The 22,421-nt window shown below is 46.2% G+C and overlaps 1 protein-coding gene across 1 annotated transcript in view; it reads right to left on the bottom strand.

Moving 5' to 3' along the window:
* Window positions 1-22,155, bottom strand: part of ANKRD10 (ankyrin repeat domain 10) — a 33,157-nt gene extending 11,002 nt beyond the window's left edge. The window contains exons 1-4 of the mRNA XM_072782377.1: window positions 21,801-22,155; window positions 18,743-18,895; window positions 13,892-13,983; window positions 2,257-2,492 (exon numbers count right to left, since the gene is read on the bottom strand). Coding sequence (XP_072638478.1) covers window positions 2,257-2,492; window positions 13,892-13,983; window positions 18,743-18,895; window positions 21,801-22,010 — 691 coding nt within the window. The 5' untranslated portion in view covers window positions 22,011-22,155. The remainder of the gene's footprint in view (window positions 1-2,256; window positions 2,493-13,891; window positions 13,984-18,742; window positions 18,896-21,800) is intronic.
* Window positions 22,156-22,421: the final 266 nt, after the last annotated feature.

Genomic DNA, 22,421 nt, shown 5'->3' with positions numbered 1-22,421 from the left:
CATGAGAACCAAAAACTTACCTACAAAATGAGTAATTCAGAATTAGCAAAATCTTGGACTCACACATTTAAATAGCAAATCAAAATGAGATGCCAGAAATTAAGTGAAGGTGCACTACAGCAGTAGGTCTTGAAATGCATACTAGAACCCTATCCAAGAATGCAAGTAACAGGCAAACACAGCTTCCTTCAGAAAACTCAAGGCAGCTGGGGAAAATCCTGAGTAAGAGGTGACTGCCCCAACCCCCACTCATGGCCTAAGTATGTAATGGTAAAATGGAAAACACTTGCTTTCCACCAGAGGGAAGGAGCGGGCAGCGGTGGGCACCTGTCTGTGCTCACAAATATTAACTGACACACACGCACGCATGCTCCAGGGACCGTGCGGTCACCACCTCCGGTGAGGAGCCCGGATTTCTCACAGGCTCTGCATGTGGACAGAGCGAGTGAGCCTTGGGACTGCAGGACTTTAACACCAGGCTCTGGCTGCCTCCTCTTCTGACCTGGCACCAGGCTGAGCAGTGGGAACAGGCCATTTGGGAAAGCTGCACAGAAGTTTCATGGGCAAAATATCCATCTCTCATATGCTGGTCAACCAAAAGGAGTCCTTGTCTGGAGGGAGTAAAATCCCCTCAACCCCTACCTACCTGTAGGATTCTTCAAGCCCAATCTGTGTAGTAATAAGGTTGAGAAACTTAAATTCAAGTTTGAGGAATCCTTGGAAAGTCTTTTTTGGACACTTCAACACTGAGATATGGTCAACCCCACTGAACTGAAACCTTAGAGACTGGTTTTAAAACTTCTTTGGTACACTTATGAGTCCTTCCTACACTACCAGGTAAGAATTTAAGATCTATGCTATAACACATGTGGACATGGTCACATGCAGGATTCCTACACGAAGGCACAGGGAAGATTCCAGATTAAACCAGGTGCCAAATGGACGAAAAGACACTATTTTTAAAAAGTAGATGCTCTTAAAGGGCTTTTAAAACACATTAGAAAGAAATATATTGGAACATGGTATGAATAACTGACGATGCTGAACAGTACTTCACCATCAAGGACACCCCTTCTGAAGGACAGACATACCTTCACGCTGTTTGTGCTTATGATCATTCTAGCACACACCATTATACGATTTATAAAGGTATAAATTTGGTAAACTATACTATATTTGACTTCATACATTCATTCCTACAAAAAAGTCACGAGTTTTTATAGTGACAAAGTATTTTAAAAAGTAGGTAACACAATTCTATCACCTTTATAGTAACAAGAACCCATTTTCATCCGGATGCAAATGTTAAACTGAAAAGGTACAGCACTGGAAAGAGGATAATGCTGACCCCCATGAAGTATGTACCAACCCCCATGAAGTGTGGTCACCTAAAACCTCCAGCTGCTCAGCTTTTCCTCATACTATCCTTGTGTAGCCGAGGGCACAACTTTGTACTTATGCTCAGCAAATCCTGTCTGCGCTTGTGATCTCACTCCCACCTCTCAGTGCCCCAGTCTACGTTTGCTCCGTGTTCTCATGAAGGGATTACTTCGTCTCAGGAGGTATCTTACATGCAGGTGTATTTTTTCTCTACACAAAGGGGACGTGTGTTTTCATCTGAGAGTGACTAGGTGACCCTGTTTGCAAACTCCGAAGTTATCTGAAGATAAGGTGGGAAAATACTTATCAATAACTTACCTTCGAGACTTATCCTCACGTCACACAGACACCCCAGGTCTCGCTGTGACACACACGCTATACTGGGGGTGTGGAGACCAGCTGAGGCCAGAGCACAGTGCATGTGGAGCAGCGTTGGCCAACCTCTCCCTGCCCAGACGTGAAACTGTGTTTTGCTACCAGACCAGCAATGTTATTATTCATAAGCTCGGGAACATTCACAGGAAACAAACAAAAATCAGGCACAGTGGCAGAATTTTTTAATAGTTATATTTCAAGCAGGTACAAGAAAATGAGAAAAATCTTCCTACTTCATGGCAGAAAAACCTGGGTGTGCAGTTATATACACACATTTCCATCTGAGCTGTCAACACGGCCCTCCTGGCCGCTCCCCTTTTGTTAAAGGGCCCATCTTCCAAGTGGCCATACGGGGAAAGTGCCACCACCACTGCACCAGGATCCTCCGGCACAGTACCCAAATGACGGTCTCATCTCGAAGGCGCCTCCAGCCGTAAAAGAGAGCACACGTTACAGAAAGGAGCAGAGTCCGCCCCCCTCCTGCCCACAAAGGTGTCTCACCTTCAGTTCTAGCCTTCTTTACTCCAAAGGGCTCTGGATCTTCCAAGCATCTCTTGCGATTTGCGCCAACACTAGTGTGATTAGGGAATATATTCTGATGGCCCCCATTTATGGTGCCATTATCATAGAAACGGCTCAGGTGACAATTCTGCAGGTTCAAGAGAAACTGGGTGCACTCTTGGAAACCCTGGGTTTGAGCAATGTCTGCTGCCGTCAGGCCACTGGCATTTCTCAGGCTGTGTGACACAAAAACACAGAATTACACCCCGCCGGCATCCTCGCCTGCTCTCTGCTCCTGCAGACCTGACTGACTATCTCAAGGGGATGGCAAGAGAATACAGATTTACAGCAGGTCTCCCTTACAGGGGAGGCTCCTCATCCTGGCTGCATAACTAACTGTGCTCTTACGCACATCTCATTACTAAGCAAGATTCGGGAGATAGGCATTTAAAATCAACACACTAAACTTTAAAAAAGGAATCTTCCTGTTTAACTTCTCAAAATCATTTTTTAGGTGAGTCTGAAGAACTTAAGTTTACGCCAACTTCAGACTTAACCCGAAACTGAGGTCTATATTATCTGCATAATTGTAATAATCCATTCCTTTAGCTTGAGTAAAATCATAACAAACAAACATGTACTGAAATTGTCCATGGCATTCATGACAATCGGCTTCCTAGAAGCAGCGCACCGATAAGCCAGATTTGTGCTAACACGTGACACTGTAAGTGGAAGTTTAGGATGCCCTGACATGAAGATAACTGGATCATCGGACTGGAAGGCTGAGCAACTCAGTCTGTGTGTGTGTGTGTGTGTGTGTGTGTGTGTGTGTGTGTGTGTGTGTGTCTATGTTATGTTGTGTGCTGGCCCTCAGGAAAGCCTGCAGTGGTCGGACACCCTGGCTTTTTAGAGCATCTGCACAGATGTTACTTGAGCAGAGCTTCCTGACAGGGCCCTGGGGGCCCAGTACCCCATGATGGCCGGCCACTCTAACAGGTGATGGTTGGGGTCTCCTACGGCAGGAAGTGCCAGCAGAACGTGAAGTATTCCGACCACACGAATATGAAAGAACCATCGTACAACTCAATTAGGAAATAATAAAGGAACACAAGTGACTCCCTGTTGAAATTCCCCTGAAAGACAAGAAAAAATAGCCTGCCCTGAAGTCAGTCTGCAAACCAGTGAAAGAGACAGACAGGCTGATACACTGAGAACGCAAGCACCAGACAGGGGCTGGCTCTTGTGCCTGCGCTGCCACGAGGCCACAGGCACGACCAACACAGGCCTTACAGCGTCACCGATAACCAATGCACAACGTGTGACGCTTGCTTCCCAGGCTGATGTTAATGCAAAAGCCACTTCAGAGTAAAAACCACACATTAGGGGGACACAGGGATTTCCTGTGAAGACAACAGTAAGCCCTATACTCCCATCTCTAGCCCACACACTCATAAAGCTCTATCCTCAGAAATGAAAAATCTGTGTTATTTGTGGATAATTGCTAAACTTGTCTCTTCTCTTTAAAGCGTGAGACAAATAAATATTATATATTCCAAAGAAAGAAAGGTGAAAGCCCAAACTCAGTTTGAGCAGATATAAAAGAAACCAGACTTGAGAATCCCAGAAATCAACAATATTTTTTTAAAAAAATATAAGGCAATTGTGTGCAGAACTAATGAGGACATTCTGATTTCACAGCTATGAATTCGGAGTATTCTTCTACAACTGGGCCTTATTTTTATTGTGCTGTATACATCAAATAGAAAGGAAATGTCAACGTTTGGGCAGAGTGAATTATATTAATTACATACATTTAAAATGATCATACACTTACAGTTTCTGAAATCATCATGCTATTGATATGCCAACACTAAACTAAGTTTTTGACTGGATGAGCTTTTTAAATGGTGTATTTCATCTTCAGGGGCTACCGCAAGGGTAGTTGTCCAGAATGATCTACTCTATCAAGAATGTGGACGGGATAATAGGTAGCCACATGAAAAAAAAAAAATCTAATTCTTCAAAATTTGGAAACATGAAGACCTGGAACACACACACAGTTTATAAAATGATCACTTCATACAGAAATACAGAGTTGGTCTCCAAAAGCAGAGGACACAGAACTAAGCTGACAGGGAACAGAAGTCTTTGGTAGATCAGAGAAGGATGATGAGCAGCACACACGGTTTAAACGGCATCCGCGGTCATAAAGGTCACCGAGGACAACAGAGAAGTTTAAGGAGCAGCCAATATTCTCAAGTCGTGGAAGATGAGAATTTCCAAAACACCCTCAATGCTTCACTTTCCATCCAGAAACAGCATGCCAGACTGGACTCGGATTATTTTTTTTAATTTTTTTTAAATTTATTTATGATAGGCACACAGAGAGAGAGAGAGAGAGAGGCAGAGACACAGGCAGAGGGAGAAGCAGGCTCCATGCACAGGTAGCCCGACGTGGGATTCGATCCCGGGTCTCCAGGATCATGCCCTGGGCCAAAGGCAGGCGCTAAACCGCTGCGCCACCCAGGGATCCCCTGGACTCGGATTAGACTAACAAGTTTACTGTTTTCCCAAGGAAAGAGATCTTAAAGAAAAATAAGCAACAAACCAGTGCCAACATCTGGAGACTCTGTGGAGACTACAGGGCTGACCTGGGCTGCGTGCTGAAACCAGAGACAGGCCAAGTGAGGGCTCCCCCACCCATGTACACACACAACTGCACGATATGTTTCCATAGAGCATCAAGTATCATCTTCGAACCTAAACAAGAGAAGGACCTCAACTCATACCCCTTGCTCCCCAGTACAGCCCAAGCAAGGATGGACGGTCACGGGCCAGGCTGAATAGGTGCTGGTTCTGCACATACATTTGCAGGACGGGACAAGCCAAGAAGTGAGAGTGATCAAAAAGGGAGATCAAAACATTCTAGAAGGTGTAGGGGCAGAATCTGGGACACATGGTGGCTGTGGAAGAATTAACTGGGAGCTAATAACTGTGGCATTGTTCCTACGGTGTTACCAGAAATGGGGACACACACTATCTCTGCCCCCAGGAAGCTATGGGAGATTTTGACTTGAGCAGACCCTTGAACAATGATGGGCTGGGGGTACAAACCCCTGTGTAGTCACAAACCCACATGTAACTGCTCACTCCCCAAAACTTAAGTACTGAGAGCCTACTATCATCCAGAAGCAGCTTTACTGGTAATACAAAGAGTAACATACATTCTGTGTGCTATGTGTATTATATACTCTATGCTTACAATAAAGTCAGCTAGAGAAAAGAAAAATCACATCTATAGTATGTACTATATTTATATACATATATAAAAAAATCCACGTATGGATAGAGGTACACCGTTCAGACCCCCATTGTTAAAGGGTCAACCATACATTCCTTCTCTTGTCACTAAAGACTGAATGTACACAACATAGTTTAACAGCATTTATCCTCCTCTCAAGCAGAAGATCTCTTAATACCTGATTCTGGCACTCACCAACAAGACCCCCACTTATGTACCTTCATCGTCTACCCTGCCAAACATCCACTCCCTAATTCTCCTCTGCATACACTAGAGAATGGCTAAGTGGCTGCTCTGGAGCAGAATGCTCAATGCAAAAACTGTTCAATGCAGAAACTGGCTGGAAGGGTGCAATGGGGCGTACTTATCCCAGAGCAGGCACTTTCCCTATGAATGGCTGGACGCTAAGGACTGCAGACTCTCCAGGTCACACTTCCGCTCACAACTACTCAGGTCAGTCCTCTCAGCCTGAGAGCAATCTCGGACAACATGTAAACACTACAGCATGGCTACGTTATGGTGAAATTTCATTCGTGGACACTAAAATGAGAATTTTATATAATTTTAGCTTGTCACAAAATAATTATTCTTTTGATTTTTGTTCAACCCCTTTAAGGGGGTAACCATCATTCTTAGTTTACGGGTCATAAAAAACCAAGCAGCAGATTGGGTCTGCTGAATAACATGTAACCAGTAGATGGTACTAACTCAATTTTTATTTTTTATTTATTTTATTTTTAAAAAGATTTTATTTATTCATGAGAGAGACACATAGAGAGAGGCAGAGACATAGGTGAAGGGAGCCTGATGCAGGATTCGATCCCAGAACTCCGGGATCATGACCTGAGCCAAAAAGCACATGCTCAACCACTGAGACACCCAGGCGTCCCTCGTCCTCAATTTTTATGAAACTTATCTGTCCATAGGTTCCTCAAAGCTGTTTTTCCAGAAACTTTACTTACTACTTAATTCAAAAAAACAACTTTTAACAAGTCACCAAACCCACTACGTCATAGAATATTACATACCAAGACAACCATCTATAGTGAACTTTAGCCCCGAAAGCACGTGGAAATGAGTGAGACAGATGGTGGTGGTCTCCGCTCCACTTGGGTGTTTTCTGCTGAATGTCCTGGGTCCCACAAGCAGGGAATGTTTACTGAGAGCAAGGTGAATATGACCTGTAGAAGTCTGGATTCCTCAAGCCCCTTATAGTTTAATAAGCAGAGGAGACTTGCAAGCGTATCAGAGCAGCTCAAACTCATGTGGGTTTCCAAGTCAAAGACTAGAATAAAGAATCATTACGTGGACTCGGTTTAAAACCTGAACTTCTGACAAAAGGGGGTTGAGGTCTTTTAATCCTTTTTTCACACATGCTTTTCCTACTTGTTCGAGTGTGCTTCAATTTTGATGTTTGAAGAGCTGACACAGTAATCCTGGTGAAAATATACCATCAACTTATTAAGCCTTAAAGTTTTGTGTTCCAAGTTGAAATAGATATTAACACTAAGCTCCCCCTTACCTTCCTGTCAGTGGCAGTAGCTCAGGGGTGTGACCGCAGGCTGGCAGGGGGCAGGGCAGCTCCCCATTCCAGTGGTGCTCTGGGTCTGCCATGGCACTTTTTCTGTTTATTTATTTATTTGTAAAGATTTACTTATCTTAGAGTGTGCAGGAGGGGCAGAAGGAGAGAACCCCTGCTGAGCAGAGCCCAATGTGGGGCTTGATCTCAGGACCCATGAGTCACAACCTGAGCTGAAAGCAAGAGTTGGGTCACTCAGCGGGCTACACCACCCAGGCGCCCCTGGCACAGTACTTTCTAAAGAGCCAAGGTTTCACCCTTTGGTCCGTGGCCTTGATCAGTATGCTCAGTGCTCCCATCAAGCTTAGGTATAGTGTCAGCACAAATGTCGATCTTAGCTGCAGTCTCCACACACTAGGCCAAAGTCCAAGTTTTAAAGTATCTGAAAGAAATTATTCAAAAGTACTCTGAAAACGTATTTTGCATGAAAACTGGGGCAGTAATGACAGCATATATGTTTAGCCTAATTAAAAAAAAAGTATACTTTTAAACTTAGCATCTTCAGTGTGATGTACATTGGTGAATGCAGACTATGCATGACCCAAAATTCACCTCTGTCCATTTCGGAAGATGAGAACCCTGTGGATGTGCTATGAGGTCATTTCTAAAAGCTCTCCGTTCACTGGCTCTGATATCCAGCTGAAAATAATCTTTGAAACTGGGCAGGACTTAAAAATTAGACATCAATCAACAGGATGTTCAAAATTGGGTCTAGTTTGTTGAACTTCCAAAAAAAAAAAACAACACTCTTCAAAAAAAAAAGCTGACAGGATCAGATTTTTAGGCTGCTGAGACTGCTGCTGGTGCTGGCACCTGTGGATTCTAGTTTCTATAACACTCAGGGTGACTGTGAAAGTGATCTCGAGCAGGCCACCCATGTCTTCCTGGGGGACCCCAATATTCTTTCCAAAGAGGAATATGGAAATACAGAAGACTTCTAATAATCTCACTGTGAATTATTTTTTCTGCTCAATAAATGGCAAAGAAACTTTGTTTTTAAGCTTCACTGAAGCTAAAGTGTAAACACCGGGTTACCGTATTATCTGTCATAAAGTTCTGAAGAAGGTATTAAAGTGTCTTGTACTGAAAAGCACTTGAAGACAAAAGCCTACTCTGTGGCCACCTAGTCCTCCATCTATTTTTCCACTTACAGTGTCACGTCCCTGCAACAGATGAGAAGCCGTTCTAGTAGGAACAGTTTTTTCTTTAATTTGAAAAACCACGGATCAGGAAATAACTGAGACAATGTTTAGAATCTGAGTTGTCACATCACCTTCAGATGTTTTCTTTTTTGTTAATGCCATGTGACAATAAAGAGATAACCACAATTTTTATATAAATAATAGTTCTGTTAAAATTCTGATCTCAACTTAACTATTGTTAGTTACAATAAAAGGTAGATATCTTAAATTAGGGTAAGCAAAGCATGCAAATCTAAAGAATCTATATCTGAATTCCTAGATTAGCATTAAAACCAATCACCGCAACAAATACCTCAACAGTATGCCTCGTGTGAAGAAAGGAAGCCATACTGAGCATTCAATGCCACAACCGTAAGGTTTTCGGAGAAGCACCTGTGGCAGTCTCAGCAGTTTCTATATGGAATGCTCCCCCTTTCTAGGATTACTTGAAAAAATCAAGTCAATTCGAATTACGTAGCTGTAAGACATTGACACGTGTAGGTTTTACAGATTCAGAATCTTCTCTGTGATTTAAAACGGGCAATGGTTCAGAACACAGGACACTGAAATAATAAGGGATCACATATTCGCAGGCAACATTTGGATTACAAATACATATACACACGTGGGCTGCAAGGCACAGTCACTGAGTGTGAGCGACTGTCACATGACTGCCCTGACCGGGAGCTGAAGCTCCACAACACTGCCTTTTCCAATCACCTCCAGCCACTTTCAGCATGAAGCCAATCGAAATATGCCAATTTTTCATCAAAACTTTAACAGTATGGACTAAAAACCATTCACTCACGATTCTGGTTACTTTAAAATTTGGTATGCTGTATCTCAAATACATTAGTAACTATTCCTAGATGGAAATAAGCAAATACATGGAATCGTTAAAAAAAAAAAAAAGATAAAAAAAAAAAATCACTAAATGTCCATTTGTACAGACAACATTAGCAAACATCTAAAATTTCTTCAGTAAAAGAAAAACGTGTATTTTTAACCCTTTGGTATCCAAACTCTTTAATTATGAAGACTTTCTTAAATACAGTCTTCAGGTAACAAGAGGAAGAAACTATTTTTTCAAGTATTTACCTGAATAAATTTGGTGCCAAGTTTTCATTTCAAGGTCAACATTACTGAGGATAGTTTTACACTGTAACTGAACCTCAATTATGTTTGCATACATTAAAATATAAGAGCATCATTCATAGAGTCCAGTAAAATGCTTCATGTGTTCCCACTATAATTTAGCAAAGGAAAAAGATATTTGGATCTGGAAATCATTGGCTATTTGAAAGCAGTCATTAAACAATTATCAGAATCTAGGTTATTCAAGGTGTTGTGAAACAAATAAAAATTCTAAACGAAGTATGTCAACAACTTTAGAGGACCGTCACTCCACCCCTGCTCCTTGTCTGGCAGGCAGAAGGACCTTCAGAGCCATCTCAGAAAGTAAGTAGTTCCTCCACCAGGCCGGCAGCTCTTCAATGAAAGGGAGAAAGAGTCAGCCAACAGCAGGATCAGACAAGTCAGCCAGAGTGACAATGTGGTAAGGGAGGGAGACTAGGCAGGGAGGAGGGCAGGAGGCAGAGGACCCCAAATCAGAAACTAATTCAGAGTTATGATTCTAATAAATTCATAGACTCCTACTATTCAGGGCAAACAGGTGAACCAATGAAAAGAAACCACAAATTTCAAATATGAATGAACAGCCAACTATGTAAGCCTGGGCTAGATTTTGCCCCAGGCAGCAGTTACAATCAAACCTCTGACACAAACATGAAATATGCTCATGGCACGTATGTGCCCTAACAGGAATTCCGCTTCCAGACAGGGCTCTCTGGGCGAGCACACGAGGCTGGGACATAAATGTGATCCCCCATTACAAATCAAACTAAAATGAACTCAATTTCAATTAAGAATGTCTAAAAGTTCAGTAGTCTATATGGTTTTGCAGCATTAAAACAAAATCTATTAAGATAACATTTTAGACTTTTGTGACTTCAGCCAACTATGCCTATTTTCTAAATTAGGCAAGAAGGATTTTTCTTGAGTGACTCACCGAACTTGCTTACATAAGGCTAGTGATGCTTCTCTGGGTATCTGATGACCACAGTTCTTGGGATCAGAATGATGAAGCTAGAATATGTTGCCCATGTGAAGATCTGGTCACCACGGAATTAGGGGCTTCTACAGAAATGCTCTGCTCTCGGAAGCGAGGACACTCTGTCGTGACCTAATTAAATGCTAGCACCCGTGTGACGTGGCACAGAATGGGCCAGCAAATCTGCCCAAAGTCCAAGCAATTCTAGTTTCACTCTCAATCCCGCCAAATCCGTTCCTTTCTACTCAGAGGCAGAAAAAAAGGCTATATTTCAATATCTGGTTGACACAGTAACGTCCCCCACTTTGCCTCTCAAGAAAACAAAGTAACCAAGGTTAACTGGTGCCAAAATACTGAAAGTGAAGAGAGTAGTAATTAAAGGCTCAAAACCTGGTTTACAACTTCAGTAATCAAAGGGTCTTAATTATCAGCAGGTAGTTCAGTGCTCAAGTCTTTCTTCAAAATCACAGGAAGACTTGATCTTACATTGCTACTGATTCCATTATCAGAAAGAAAAGAGGCAGTGGTGGTTTACATGTTAGTACGTGCCTCTCGGATGAAAACCCTTCAGGGCGAGCAGTACTCAGGGAGTGGCTACAACGGAAGAATTGTCATACAAGCAATACCTCACTTAAGAGAACTCCATACCTGCCATACTTGAGAAGAGTCTGCAGAAGTTCAGGGAATTTAAAGTATGCAAACATTTAACTTGGTCACAGAATTAGTACTTAATCCTATGTATTTTTACTTTTGGATGTAAACAATGGCAAATGATGACCACTGTTATAAGCCAGAAACAAAAACCTCATGAGAAAAAGAAAACTTGGCACCAAGACTCAAGATGTAAAAGAGAAGGAAAAAAAAAAAAAAAAAAAAAAAACTCCATCAACATACTCACGTGTGGTGCTAGAAAATGTTATACACGGTGCCCAGCGGCTGACATGCGTTATCGTACAGACGCGGCCTATATTGACAAGTGAGTTACACAACAAACCATTCTAGCCACAGATGCGGGGTACACTTGCCCTCATCATTATCTACCCAGTGACCAAAAAAGCAGCAACTTAAGATTTTGGTCATTTTATGCAGCTGATACAAAAAAAAAAAAAAGGTAGGAATTAATAACAAAATTAATCACCACCACCAAGTGTGACAAAATACTGATACAAGACAGCTTGCAATCTCTTCACAGGAAAAGGAAAAGTTTATATTATTGCATGTAATATGAAGAATCAGTAATCTGGCCCATTCTGAACTGGAAAAAACATAAATCACTTTGGGTAAGTAAATTTATACCGTGACCCTTGAACCTCTTAAAAAAACAAAACAACAGGAAGGCAGGTTACTTGCTAGGACTACCCTTTACCATATGAGCAGTGTTACAGCAAACAAGGGAGATCTATGTACCATTAATTTGGGGGACTCAAACTATTATCTGTTTGTAGGCTAAAAGTGTTAAACTATAAAAATGTGCAGAACAAATAGATATCAAAAAGTAATTTATAAATTAGCTTCTCAGCAAAACTGGCAATTTCTCCAGATGCGAAAACTAAATAACCACATATACAATTGATTCTCAATGCTCTGTCTCCAGGCCAAAGACCTAGAATTTTAAGAACCACTTTTGGGTAGGTGGCTCAGGGTGAACACTTCTTCTAAAAAAACATCTGAAGGTTCAGGCCAGGGAAATCACCATAATGCAGGGTCTCGAGGGGGTGGCTCTTATACTGAGGAAAAACAGACTGGCACTCGAGGCCTAGCTCAGTCACACTTGGTGGGAAAAAGACACTTGAGGGCCCTGTAACCAAGGACAGAATTGTAAATAAAAGGTTCTCATTTTAGAAAGACACCTATTAAAAAAAGGACATAGAGGTCAATATTTATTGGCTCAAAGGATTAAGCTATTCATTGAAATGAAGAGAACTAACATCTTAGTAATAAAATGTTCAGGACCAATTAGACTATTGCTTAGAAAAGTCATTAAAAAGGTCAACTTCTAATTATTATTTCAATAAATGACAAGCAATTTGATCATTGATTTTAATATGACTCTGTATTTCATAATCAAAGCTTCTGTTATGAAAATCAAAGATTGGAGTTTTTAATCTAAACACAGCTAAGAAAACTGCATATAGAACTTCAGTTTGAAGCAATCCATTGAGAATCAACTCAAATTGTGTAACATATATTTGCATTATCCATTGTTTTTACATTACCTGAAGTCATAACTACATATGAAGTCACAAAGTGCCCTGCAATGTAACAGTTAATACAGGGCATACTTACAATACTAAATTTCTATGGAAGTAAAAGATCCAAGCCCAAACCAATGACTTAACAATATAACACTTAATGAAACAGAAGCTAAGATCCTAGGAGCCAAATGACAGCCCCTGGTATTAGGCCTTGCATTAATTAACCTATATGGTTTTGCTATCCAGGATCTATTTTCAATAGACTTATTATAACACAGAGTCAAAACAATGAAGTGGAAACCAAAGGGTTAAACTAAGTTAGTTTTGTGGGTTTATTTCTCCCAAAGTCTAGATTTTCACAATTCCAATTAGAATAAAGTGCTTTGTAATTAATTTTTATGAAATAGTCACGACACTTAAAACAAAAAAGCTGACATTGTAGTTATTTTGGTTATTACAGCTCTATAGCTTACACTCAACATTTAAGGGTGAAAACCGCATCCATTTTGTTAATGCTGTGAACTGCAGAAGAAAAATGTTTATAATATAAATCTTTAAGAGAAAGTTAATACAAATGAATTTAACACCTAAAATAAACGTTTACTGCCAAGGCTAGCTAATGACTTTTGCATTAAGACCACATCTTTAAATTAATACACTTAGATACTAATACTGTTCTATCAAACCACCAATAAACTAGATAAGATTACAAAAATGTCACCAGTATGAAGAGCTCTGAGTCTGAAGTCTTTAATGTATATGGTTCCACTTTACAAGAAGTTATAAATTAAAAGTAAAATAGGCTTTACTGCACACTGTTCTCACATCTGCTGGAAAATGAGAAAATCACCACTTAGAAAAGCTAAGTGTTTGCAAGAATTTGGGGACCAGAGAGGCCTGAAAAGATGTTCTAACCCAATCCAAGGGCCTCATTTTAAAGTTAACACTGGCAAAATAAGTCTGAGGACTTGCCCATGGTGACACAACTAGTTAGTGGCAAAGTCAACAATGCCAGGTTCCAAGCTCAATTAGTTTAACTGCTCTTTCTATCCTCACCTGCTGTCATGGCAACAATCCTGTTGCTGCCAGGATGAAGCTCCCTCCGCTAGCAAAACCTTGCCCACTAATGCCAACTGATCTATAAAAAGCAAAGTTACACTGCTACTAGAAACACAAACTTGAGGACTGCTACTTGCTCTCAGTACATGCTGTCTATAAGCACAGTGCCCTGACTAGCTCTCTGGTGGAGGAATAAGTGAAGGCACTTACTCGATGTGAGCCCCATTGGCCACCAGGGCACTGACGCAGTCCAGGCTCCCAGAGCGAGCCGCCTTGTGAATGGGGGTCTCGCCCTCACAGTCCTGCAACAACAGAAGGCACACACAGCATATCAGATCTAACAAGACTGACATTTTCAAGGTAAACAATTGACACGGACCATGCACCTCGTTCTTCCTTGAGACAAAACAACACAGCAAGTCAAATTTAAAGAACACCACACAGAAATATAGCTAGAGAGATGCTGGAGGGAAAATAAAAGCAGGCCACAAAAAGGGCATGTTTTCCTGAATTCCTAGGTCAAGAACAAAGAGTTGTGGGGCCTCTCCAGCAGGGATAGCATGCACACTCCACATGGAAGTCAAGAAATCACTTTATGCTGATCTCAGCACAAATGTGTTGTACTTAAAACCCAAAACAATTATCCTCTAACAGGATAAAAAGAAAAAAGCAAGCAAGGCCAAGGAACAGCACACACCATCACACACCTGGTCTGGTCTACCTACATGTGTCCACATCCGCCACAGGGCTAGCCTGAGCTGGGACAGCACCAGTGGCCCCCTGCGCCCCAATTACAACTATACTTTAGACAAGGAGGGTTATGGTAAAAGGGTCAGGAATGATGAGGAAGAGGACCCGGGACCACACACAGCCTACTTCGTCCAAAGACCCCGAGAAAGGCTGCCTCCGTCTGAGTGGGGCTTGTGCTTCAGAATAATGCTGAGAAAGCAGAGAAAGTGAGCCAACTCTGGGAGTGACAGTGAAGGAGATGAATGAGTTTGCACTGTATGAATGGGGAAGAACCTGAAATATGATTTCATTCACAGGCTCTCTGGTTCGCAAGACGGAAAGACAGATACAGTAATCAAGAGAAGGATGCGGTTTCTGCTAGAAACAATGATGCAGGGCCTCCTGCCTGACCAAGCAGCACAGCTACGGAGTCCTCACACTTTACCATCCCTGGAAGCCAAACCTGGCAGCAGACCACTACCCGTAACTGAGGGAGGAGTGGCTGTGTTCTGGGCGTGGCACCCAGAGACAAGCTCATTCAGAAACTGGGACACAGCCAAGCTCCCTCCCCACTGCTCCTGGCCTGTACTTCCACAGGAATCCTGGGGTGCAGCCCAAAGTGAAGAGTGCTAGCTTCTACAACCAAATGTAACCTGAGAGACTCCAGTGTGTCATGGAGAGAAAAGTATAAACACTGATTTAAAGTGAGCTCAAAGGTGATGGAAAGTTCTACACAGAATAAGCCTATTTCCAAAGAAAGAAACACAGAATTCCATGTGGCTACCCAGGGAGCCATTAAGTGAAGTCAGATTTTTTTTTAAAAGGGTATTTTATTTGGGGAGAGGGGGCGCAAGCATGAGGAGGGTGGAGGCCAGAGGGAGAAGCAGGCTCCCCGCTGAGCAGGGAGCCTGAACCAAAACTGGATCCTGGGACTGGGATCTGGGACTCGATCCCAGGACTGTGGATCATGACCCGAGCTGAAGTTAGACACTTCACCCACGGAGCCACCCAGGTGCCCCTCAGATTCTTAACAAAACCTACCCCCAAACTCCCAAAAAGATGGGGAGAGGGAGACAGGAAGTAGGTACAACTGCAGGTAAGTACTTCCAGGAGGATGGCATGAAGACTTAGGGGAGGTGGTCCCGCTCTGAACTCCCCCCCGCCCCCCACTAGGAAAACAAAAGAGGTTTTTGGAGCAAGGACAAGTAAAGTTTGCTCTATTACTCCAAGAAGATGGTGGGACAGAGGATGAAGCAAACTAGCTCCAGAACTGCTTCCCCCAGGATACCCCCAAGCCAGGAAGGGAAGAACAGTCAAAAACACTCAGCCCCTGGGATCCCTGGGTGGCTCAGTGGTTTAGTGCCTGCCTTCAGCCCAGGGCGTGATCCTGGAGTCCCGGGGTTGAGGCCCACATCGGGCTCCCTGCATGGAGGCTGCTTCTCTCTCTGCCTGTGTCTCTGCTTCTCTGTCTCTCATGAATAAATAAATCTTAAAAAACAAAAAACAAAAACACTCAGCCCAGACAGTTCGAGGAGCAACCATCATAAGTTCCTTAGGCCTCAGGCTCAGACAAGTCACATTCCAAAAATATCAAATATTCTGGAGTATGATTCCAGAACTATTGTGGGCAAAGTGAGTAATGAGGGGAAGTGGGAGCCGGAGACTACGAGTCACCTTGAATTGCAAATAAAGAAAAGTCCAGTTCTGATCCAGTTACGAGACATCAAGGGTGGTACTGAATGCTAATGAAATTCTAGAACAGCAGTGAATAGATAGCCTACAGATCCTTACACAACGTGATGCCCATGTCGTCGTCATAGATGGATCTAGAAGAAATCCCCTGGAGTCGGAATGCCCCTGTCCCTAGGGACATGGAGCCTCTGCACCACACATGAATCACCCCCTGGCGCCGGTCTGTAGGCGCAAACACAGTCTCCGTGAGGTTTGAGGAGGATCCCGACAGCCGATAACTAAGGTGCCAGAAAATGGACATGAACAAGACAGGAGAAAGAAGAAATGTCATGGCAGCTCTGGGAGCATGGCCGGACTTAGGAAATCCTGGTTCTGGGTCTCTAACAGTTTATGTGGGAGACGAGACACGCTCCAGCTCAGGATGAGTCAACAGTTGGGAGGCTGCTATGACCTCTGAGGCCACTGGTGCCTGTCCCCTACATGGTGACAGCTGATACTCAGACCATAGCCCCACCCATGATAGCATAGCAGAGACCCTTTCAGGAACCATGCTGGGACACCCAGTGACCTCAGGTGACAGTCTCGGACATGAGAAGGTGGGGGCCTGGGGGACTCCTGCCCTGGGAGCAGAGTGCAGAGGGTCCCCACACAGTACTCTCTAGAGCAGCAGCCCCTCATCCAGGCCAGACAGGACTGCTACAATGAAAAAGAGCTCCTAGAATTAAACGGTCTGAGAGGCAGTGCTACAGGATTTCTTTGGACCTCTACAAATTAGGGGCTTCATAAAAGCTGAATGAAAACCAACAGAGGGGTGCCTGGGGAGCTCAGTCAGTGAATGTCTGCCTTCGATTCAGGGCATGATCTCAGGGTCCCGGGATCATCCCATCCAGCTCCCTGCTCAGTGGGGAGTCTGCTTCTCCCTCTGCCCCTCCTCCCACTTGTGCTCATCTGCTCTCTCTCAAATAAATAAAACCTTAAAAAAGAAAATCAATATTCTAAAGTTTCGTATATTTTTTTGAAGATTTTATTTATTTATTCACGAAAGATGCAGAGACAGGCAGAGGAGATGCAGGCTTCCCACAGGGAGCCTGATGCAGGACTCCATCCCAGGACCCCTCAGGTCACGACCTGAGCCAAAGGCAGATGCTCAACTGCTGGGCCACCCAGATGTCCCTGAAGTTCCATATTAATTATTAATCACTCCCACTCAAGGATTATCCATTTTTCATTAATAAGGAGATTGACTGAAAGCACAAGCCCCAGGCCAGGGAAAGGAGGTAGAGCATGGCCCCCCCCCATCACCCCCAGGTGTCCTGCTAGGAGACCTGGAGCAGAGAAGGCAGCACCAGGAACAGACAGACAGGTGGAGACAGGCATGCCTGATGCAACAATGGTATGGGGCTGAAACCTCTGAACACACAGATAAAAGCAACACGCACTGTCATTCACTGTTCCCCTGAGCTCTGTTCTAAACTGCTGCTACAGGGATCCCTGGGTGGCGCAGCGGTTTGGCGCCTGCCTTTGGCCCAGGGCGCGATCCTGGAGACCCGGGATCGAATCCCACGTCGGGCTCCCGGTGCATGGAGCCTGCTTCTCCCTCTGCCTATGTCTCTGCCTCTCTCTCTCTCTCTCCCTGTGTGACTATCATAAATAAATAAAGAAAAAATATTTAAAAAAAAAAAAAAATAAAAAAAATAAACTGCTGCTACAAACACCTGTCCGCCAATTCCAGCCTTGTGCGTGCAAAGTTGAGCTACCTGTGAGAGGGGCTCACAAGTTGTTATACCTACTTATCAGCAACGGAGGAGTCTTGGGAAAGACAGCAAAGCAGAGAGGAAATCAGAATTGTTTTGCACATGGTATGCCCTTGAAGATTATTGCAAGAAAAAGCATATAAAAACAGAATAGAGAGAAAGAACAGAACGGAGAAAGCATAAAGGCATCCCTACAAAGCCTTAGGCACAAGCCCCTAGACAGATCCACCCTCAGGGCAGGGTCTCCGCCCCGGACCCCAGGGTCAGACTGTCCAGAGTCATCTACACCCACACAGGAGTCCTCAGTAAGCGAAACTTTCTCCTGGAGGTTTTTTTTTTTTTTTTTTGAGGAAGTGAAAGGCATACAGAAAACACACTGAGAAACTGGCACGCCCACACTCGCACTCCTATCCCCTTCCACACAGAACCCCTGCTCTTTATCTGTGTCTGGCCAACAGGCCCAGGTCATCTCTGGAGCGTCACTAACTCATACTGGTCAGCCTAATGCTAACCCAACCATGCAGATGATTGAACAGCCAATCTCTCGCTAGCATGGATGTGCTCCACGGTTATGTGTGGAGATGACGCGGAGGCCACTGTGGGCAGGGGAGCCAAGAAACCTGGGCTCCAGGCCAGCCTCCTTCAGCTACCAGCTGTGACTGCGGGCACATCACCTTGGATGGCCGAGGAGCTTGGGAAGTCATGGAACAGGTGAAAGCACGGCTCTGTGAAGGGCCCATTATCCACAACTAAATAAACGTAAACCTCAGTCAGTCGAAAGGTGAAAGTATCAAACTCTAATTAAGGCCTCAATTTAAAACAACACCATGTAATTATAACGGAAAAAAGAAAATAAAGACCAAGTTAATCATCAGCACTCCCTTACCGGTTTGTTAATGCTGGCTCCTGCTTGAATCAACCAGATGAGACACTGGGGGTGTCCCCCAAATGCCGCGATGTGGGCCGGGGTCTGTGCATAGCGTGTAGTGGAGACGTCCAAAGTGGCCCCAGCTCTCACCAACTGGATTAGGCACTCCAGCTTTGAAAACGGCAGGAGGGAATGACACGTGTAAATGTCATATACTTTTATACACTACATAAACAATTCCAATGCTATGATGCAGGTAAGTAGCATTTTTTGTGACCAAGCTTTTTTCTAAGGGAACAGTTAGAAGTCATTCCTTCGTGGTACAAATTTTAAATAGGTATTCAAAGGAGTACTTTCCTTGCCCTGGTAAAAAAAAAAAAAGTTGGTACACAGCAAGTCAAAAAAACTGACACCACACAAATTTAAATATTGTTTTCCTACAACTGAAAAATCAGAATCAGTAAAGACTGCAATATTCAAAGACTTCTCTCAAAACTGCGTCTTGCCACTTTCAAGCACCTCTACAGAACAAAACCAAAGTGATTGGTAGTTTAAAAAGTCTGTGTAGCTATAGTACGCTCTTCAGAGACTATTTTGTGCAGTCTACACAACTGTGCTCTGCGCACCTTTACACACACAGCGTTCCAAGAAAACTTGGTCGAGGCCCATTCTCCAGATCCTGGTTTTAGGGACCACATATGCAGAGTGAGTGGCAGCACTCAAGTGTTGACACTCTGCGTGCTCCCCCCCACCCCCACCACCACCGGGGGAGGCCTACAGGGCATCTAAGCTCTGGACTCCTGGGGCACATAGGTGGGGCAGCAAGACTACACTCTGCAGCCAGGCACTGCAATTATCCTAACCTGGCTGGAGGAGCTCGGCACACTCCACTTACATTCTCCAAGTGCCCACAGAGCCAGGCGCTGTCCACAGACCTCACTTGGCCTCGTTTCCCCTCTCGAGGCTCACAGCTGTTAGTGGAAAAGCTCCAAGTGCCAACAATTCTCTTCCAGAGGACAGAGCTCAAATGATGAACAAATGGCCACACCCTAGTCTCACCCTAGGTCTCTTAGCCTCTGGTCAGCAATTTAAGCCTTCCTTGCATAGGAGGTCATGCAATCCACATTTGTGGGAAATGAGCTCTCACACTTGGGAATACACAGATTTCACACGGTGTCAGGTCTTCCAGGAACTACAATCTGGGAGTGACAGCTGATAAAGAGACACACAAAAAAAATAAAAATAAAAAAAAAATAAAAAGAGAGAGACACACCTTTGGTGCGCATTTACATACGCCGTTATTAACAGACTGGATGAAAACTGAAAGTGCCAATACTAGTGATAAGTCAAACAGGTTTTGAATCAAAAGAAAAAAGAAAAACAAGGATAAATATCAGTGGGCATACCAAAACCTGTTACTTATTAAGACCAAGTATGAGCTATGTAGACTTAATAAATCTGTTACCTATGGGTTTGCTTTAGGAAACTGGGAAAAGTACTGCTCCATACACAGCTCGTAAAAAGCAAAGCGTAATGAAAGATTTTAAATAATGTTTAGCTCTCAAGGAAAAATGAACCTCATGGAAGGTCAGGAAACGTGCACAGTTGGCACATTTCGAAGAACACTAGCTTGAAAGGTGGGAATGGTTGGTAACACGCTAACTGCCCAGTTGGCCCTTGCACAGGGCAGGCTTCCTCCAGGTACATCTGGTGTCCAAGGCTGACCTACCATCTCGGTACCACAGAAACAAGAGGCTTCCAAAAAGTGAATTCAGGGGCTTTACACCTCACTGTAGGTAAAATCAAACAACCTGAAACCTTCCATGGTAAGCGTGCTGAAGCCGGTTATGGCTCTAATCCCTAGAGGTACCTGGCGGCACCTGGAGGTACCTGGAGGCACCTGGAGGCAGCCGGGTCGCTAAATACTCTGAATGAGCACTGTAATGAGGTCTTAAGCGTTCGACAGCACGTGCCAGACTGTCCCACGATACTGTTATGCTCAACTGGACGATAGGTCAACAGGGGAGCCTTTTCAAGACCAGCTGTCCTCACCTGTGGCGGGGCTGCCCGTCCCCAAAGCACACGAGAGCCAACATGTGGAGGACTCACGCTCTGAGTTACCCACACGACCGTGCCAGCACCCGGGGGCCAGGCGCGCAGGGCCGGGGAGCCGGGGAGCCGCGGAGCCAGACCCAGTCCCGGGGGCGGGGCGGGAGGTGGGGGCGCTCGCAGCCCCGCAGGCACGAACCGGACTCTCCCACTAGAGGCGGCGCCGCGCGCGGCTTCCCGAGACGACAGCACCGACTGCGCTAGATGCACAGCAGCAAGGGCATCCGGCTCTGCGAGGCCCCTTCTTTCCTCCGCCCCGGCCGCACCGTTTCACGGGGAGAGCGCTGCTCAACGTCCGTAAACGAGAACCAGTGTCCGCTGGGAGATGCAGCTGGGCCCTCGTCCTGGGACCGAATCCCTGGGGAGTGAGCGGAGCTCCCGAGGACGCGCCCTACCCTAACCCCGGAGGTCCGCGGCGGACACGCGCCCCCACCGCTCGCCCCACCCCCGCCCGCGCCCTGGCCTCCACCCGGGAGCCCGGCCCGCGGTGGGCAGTCGCCAACGGCCTCCGCTAGGGGCGGCGCGCCCGCGAAGCCAGCCCGTTTGAAACTTGCGCCGCCGCACACGCGCCCGGGGCCCCTCGTGGGCCGTCGCCGCGGCCCCCGCCAGGACCCCGCCAGGACCCCGCCGCCCGTGCCGCCGCACATGCGCCCCAGGCCTCTCCTCGCTCGGGGCGCCCACCCCGCTTCCGCCCCGCGCTCCGCTCCCGGCACGCCCCGCGGCCCCCGCCAGGACCCCGCCGCCCGTGCCGCCGCACATGCGCCCCAGGCCCCTCGCTCGGGGCGCCCAGGCCGCCCACCCCGCTTCCGCCCCGAGCTCCCGGCACGCCCCGCGGCCCCCGCCAGGACCCCGCCGCCCAGGCCGCCCACCCGGCTTCCGCCCCGCGCTCCCGGCACGCCCCGCGCCCAGCGCCTCGGGCCCCACAGGGAAGCCGCGGAAGATGGCGCCTTAAAGCGCCCGCGCCCACCTTGCCGAAGTGCGCGGCCCAGTGCACCGGCGTCCAGCCGTAGAAGGAGTCTTCGGCGGCCAGGTGGGCGCGCGGCGTCTGCTGCAACAGCGAGCAGAGCGCGGCCAGGTCCCCGTCGCGGCAGGCGCGGTGCAGCGGGAAGCGGAGCGACAGCAGCTCCTCGCTGGAGAAGCCCGCCTCCACGCCTGCGCCCGTTCCTGCCGTCGACATGGTCCGTCACCGGAGAGCTAGGGATAGCCTGCCGAGAGGACGCGCGGAGAGGACCCGAGAGGCCGCCGACCGAGCACAAAGGAGCGCGAGCGCCGCCGCCGCCGCCGCGTCCCGCCGGCTGCGGAGCCGTGCCGAGCTGAGCGCGCAGAGGGGGCGGGGCGGGGCGGGGCCTGGCGCGGGCCGGGCTGAGGCGGGCGGACGCCGGCGCTGGGCGGGGCCTAGAGCGTCGGGGGCGGAGCCTGGGCCTGGGGCGTCGGCGAGGAGGCGGCGAGCAGGGGGCGGGGCCTGGCGGGGCTGGGGGCGGGGCCTGGAGCGTCGGGGGCGGAGCCTGGGCCTGGGGCGTCGGCGAGGAGGCGGCGAGCAGGGGGCGGGGCCTGGCGGGGCTGGGGGCGGGGCCGGGGCGTCGGGGGC

The sequence above is a fragment of the Canis lupus genome, chromosome 17 (genome assembly GCF_048164855.1).
Source record: "Canis lupus baileyi chromosome 17, mCanLup2.hap1, whole genome shotgun sequence".
NCBI classification, from domain to species: Eukaryota; Metazoa; Chordata; class Mammalia; order Carnivora; family Canidae; genus Canis; species Canis lupus.
This window is presented reverse-complemented; position numbering and strand designations above follow the sequence as displayed.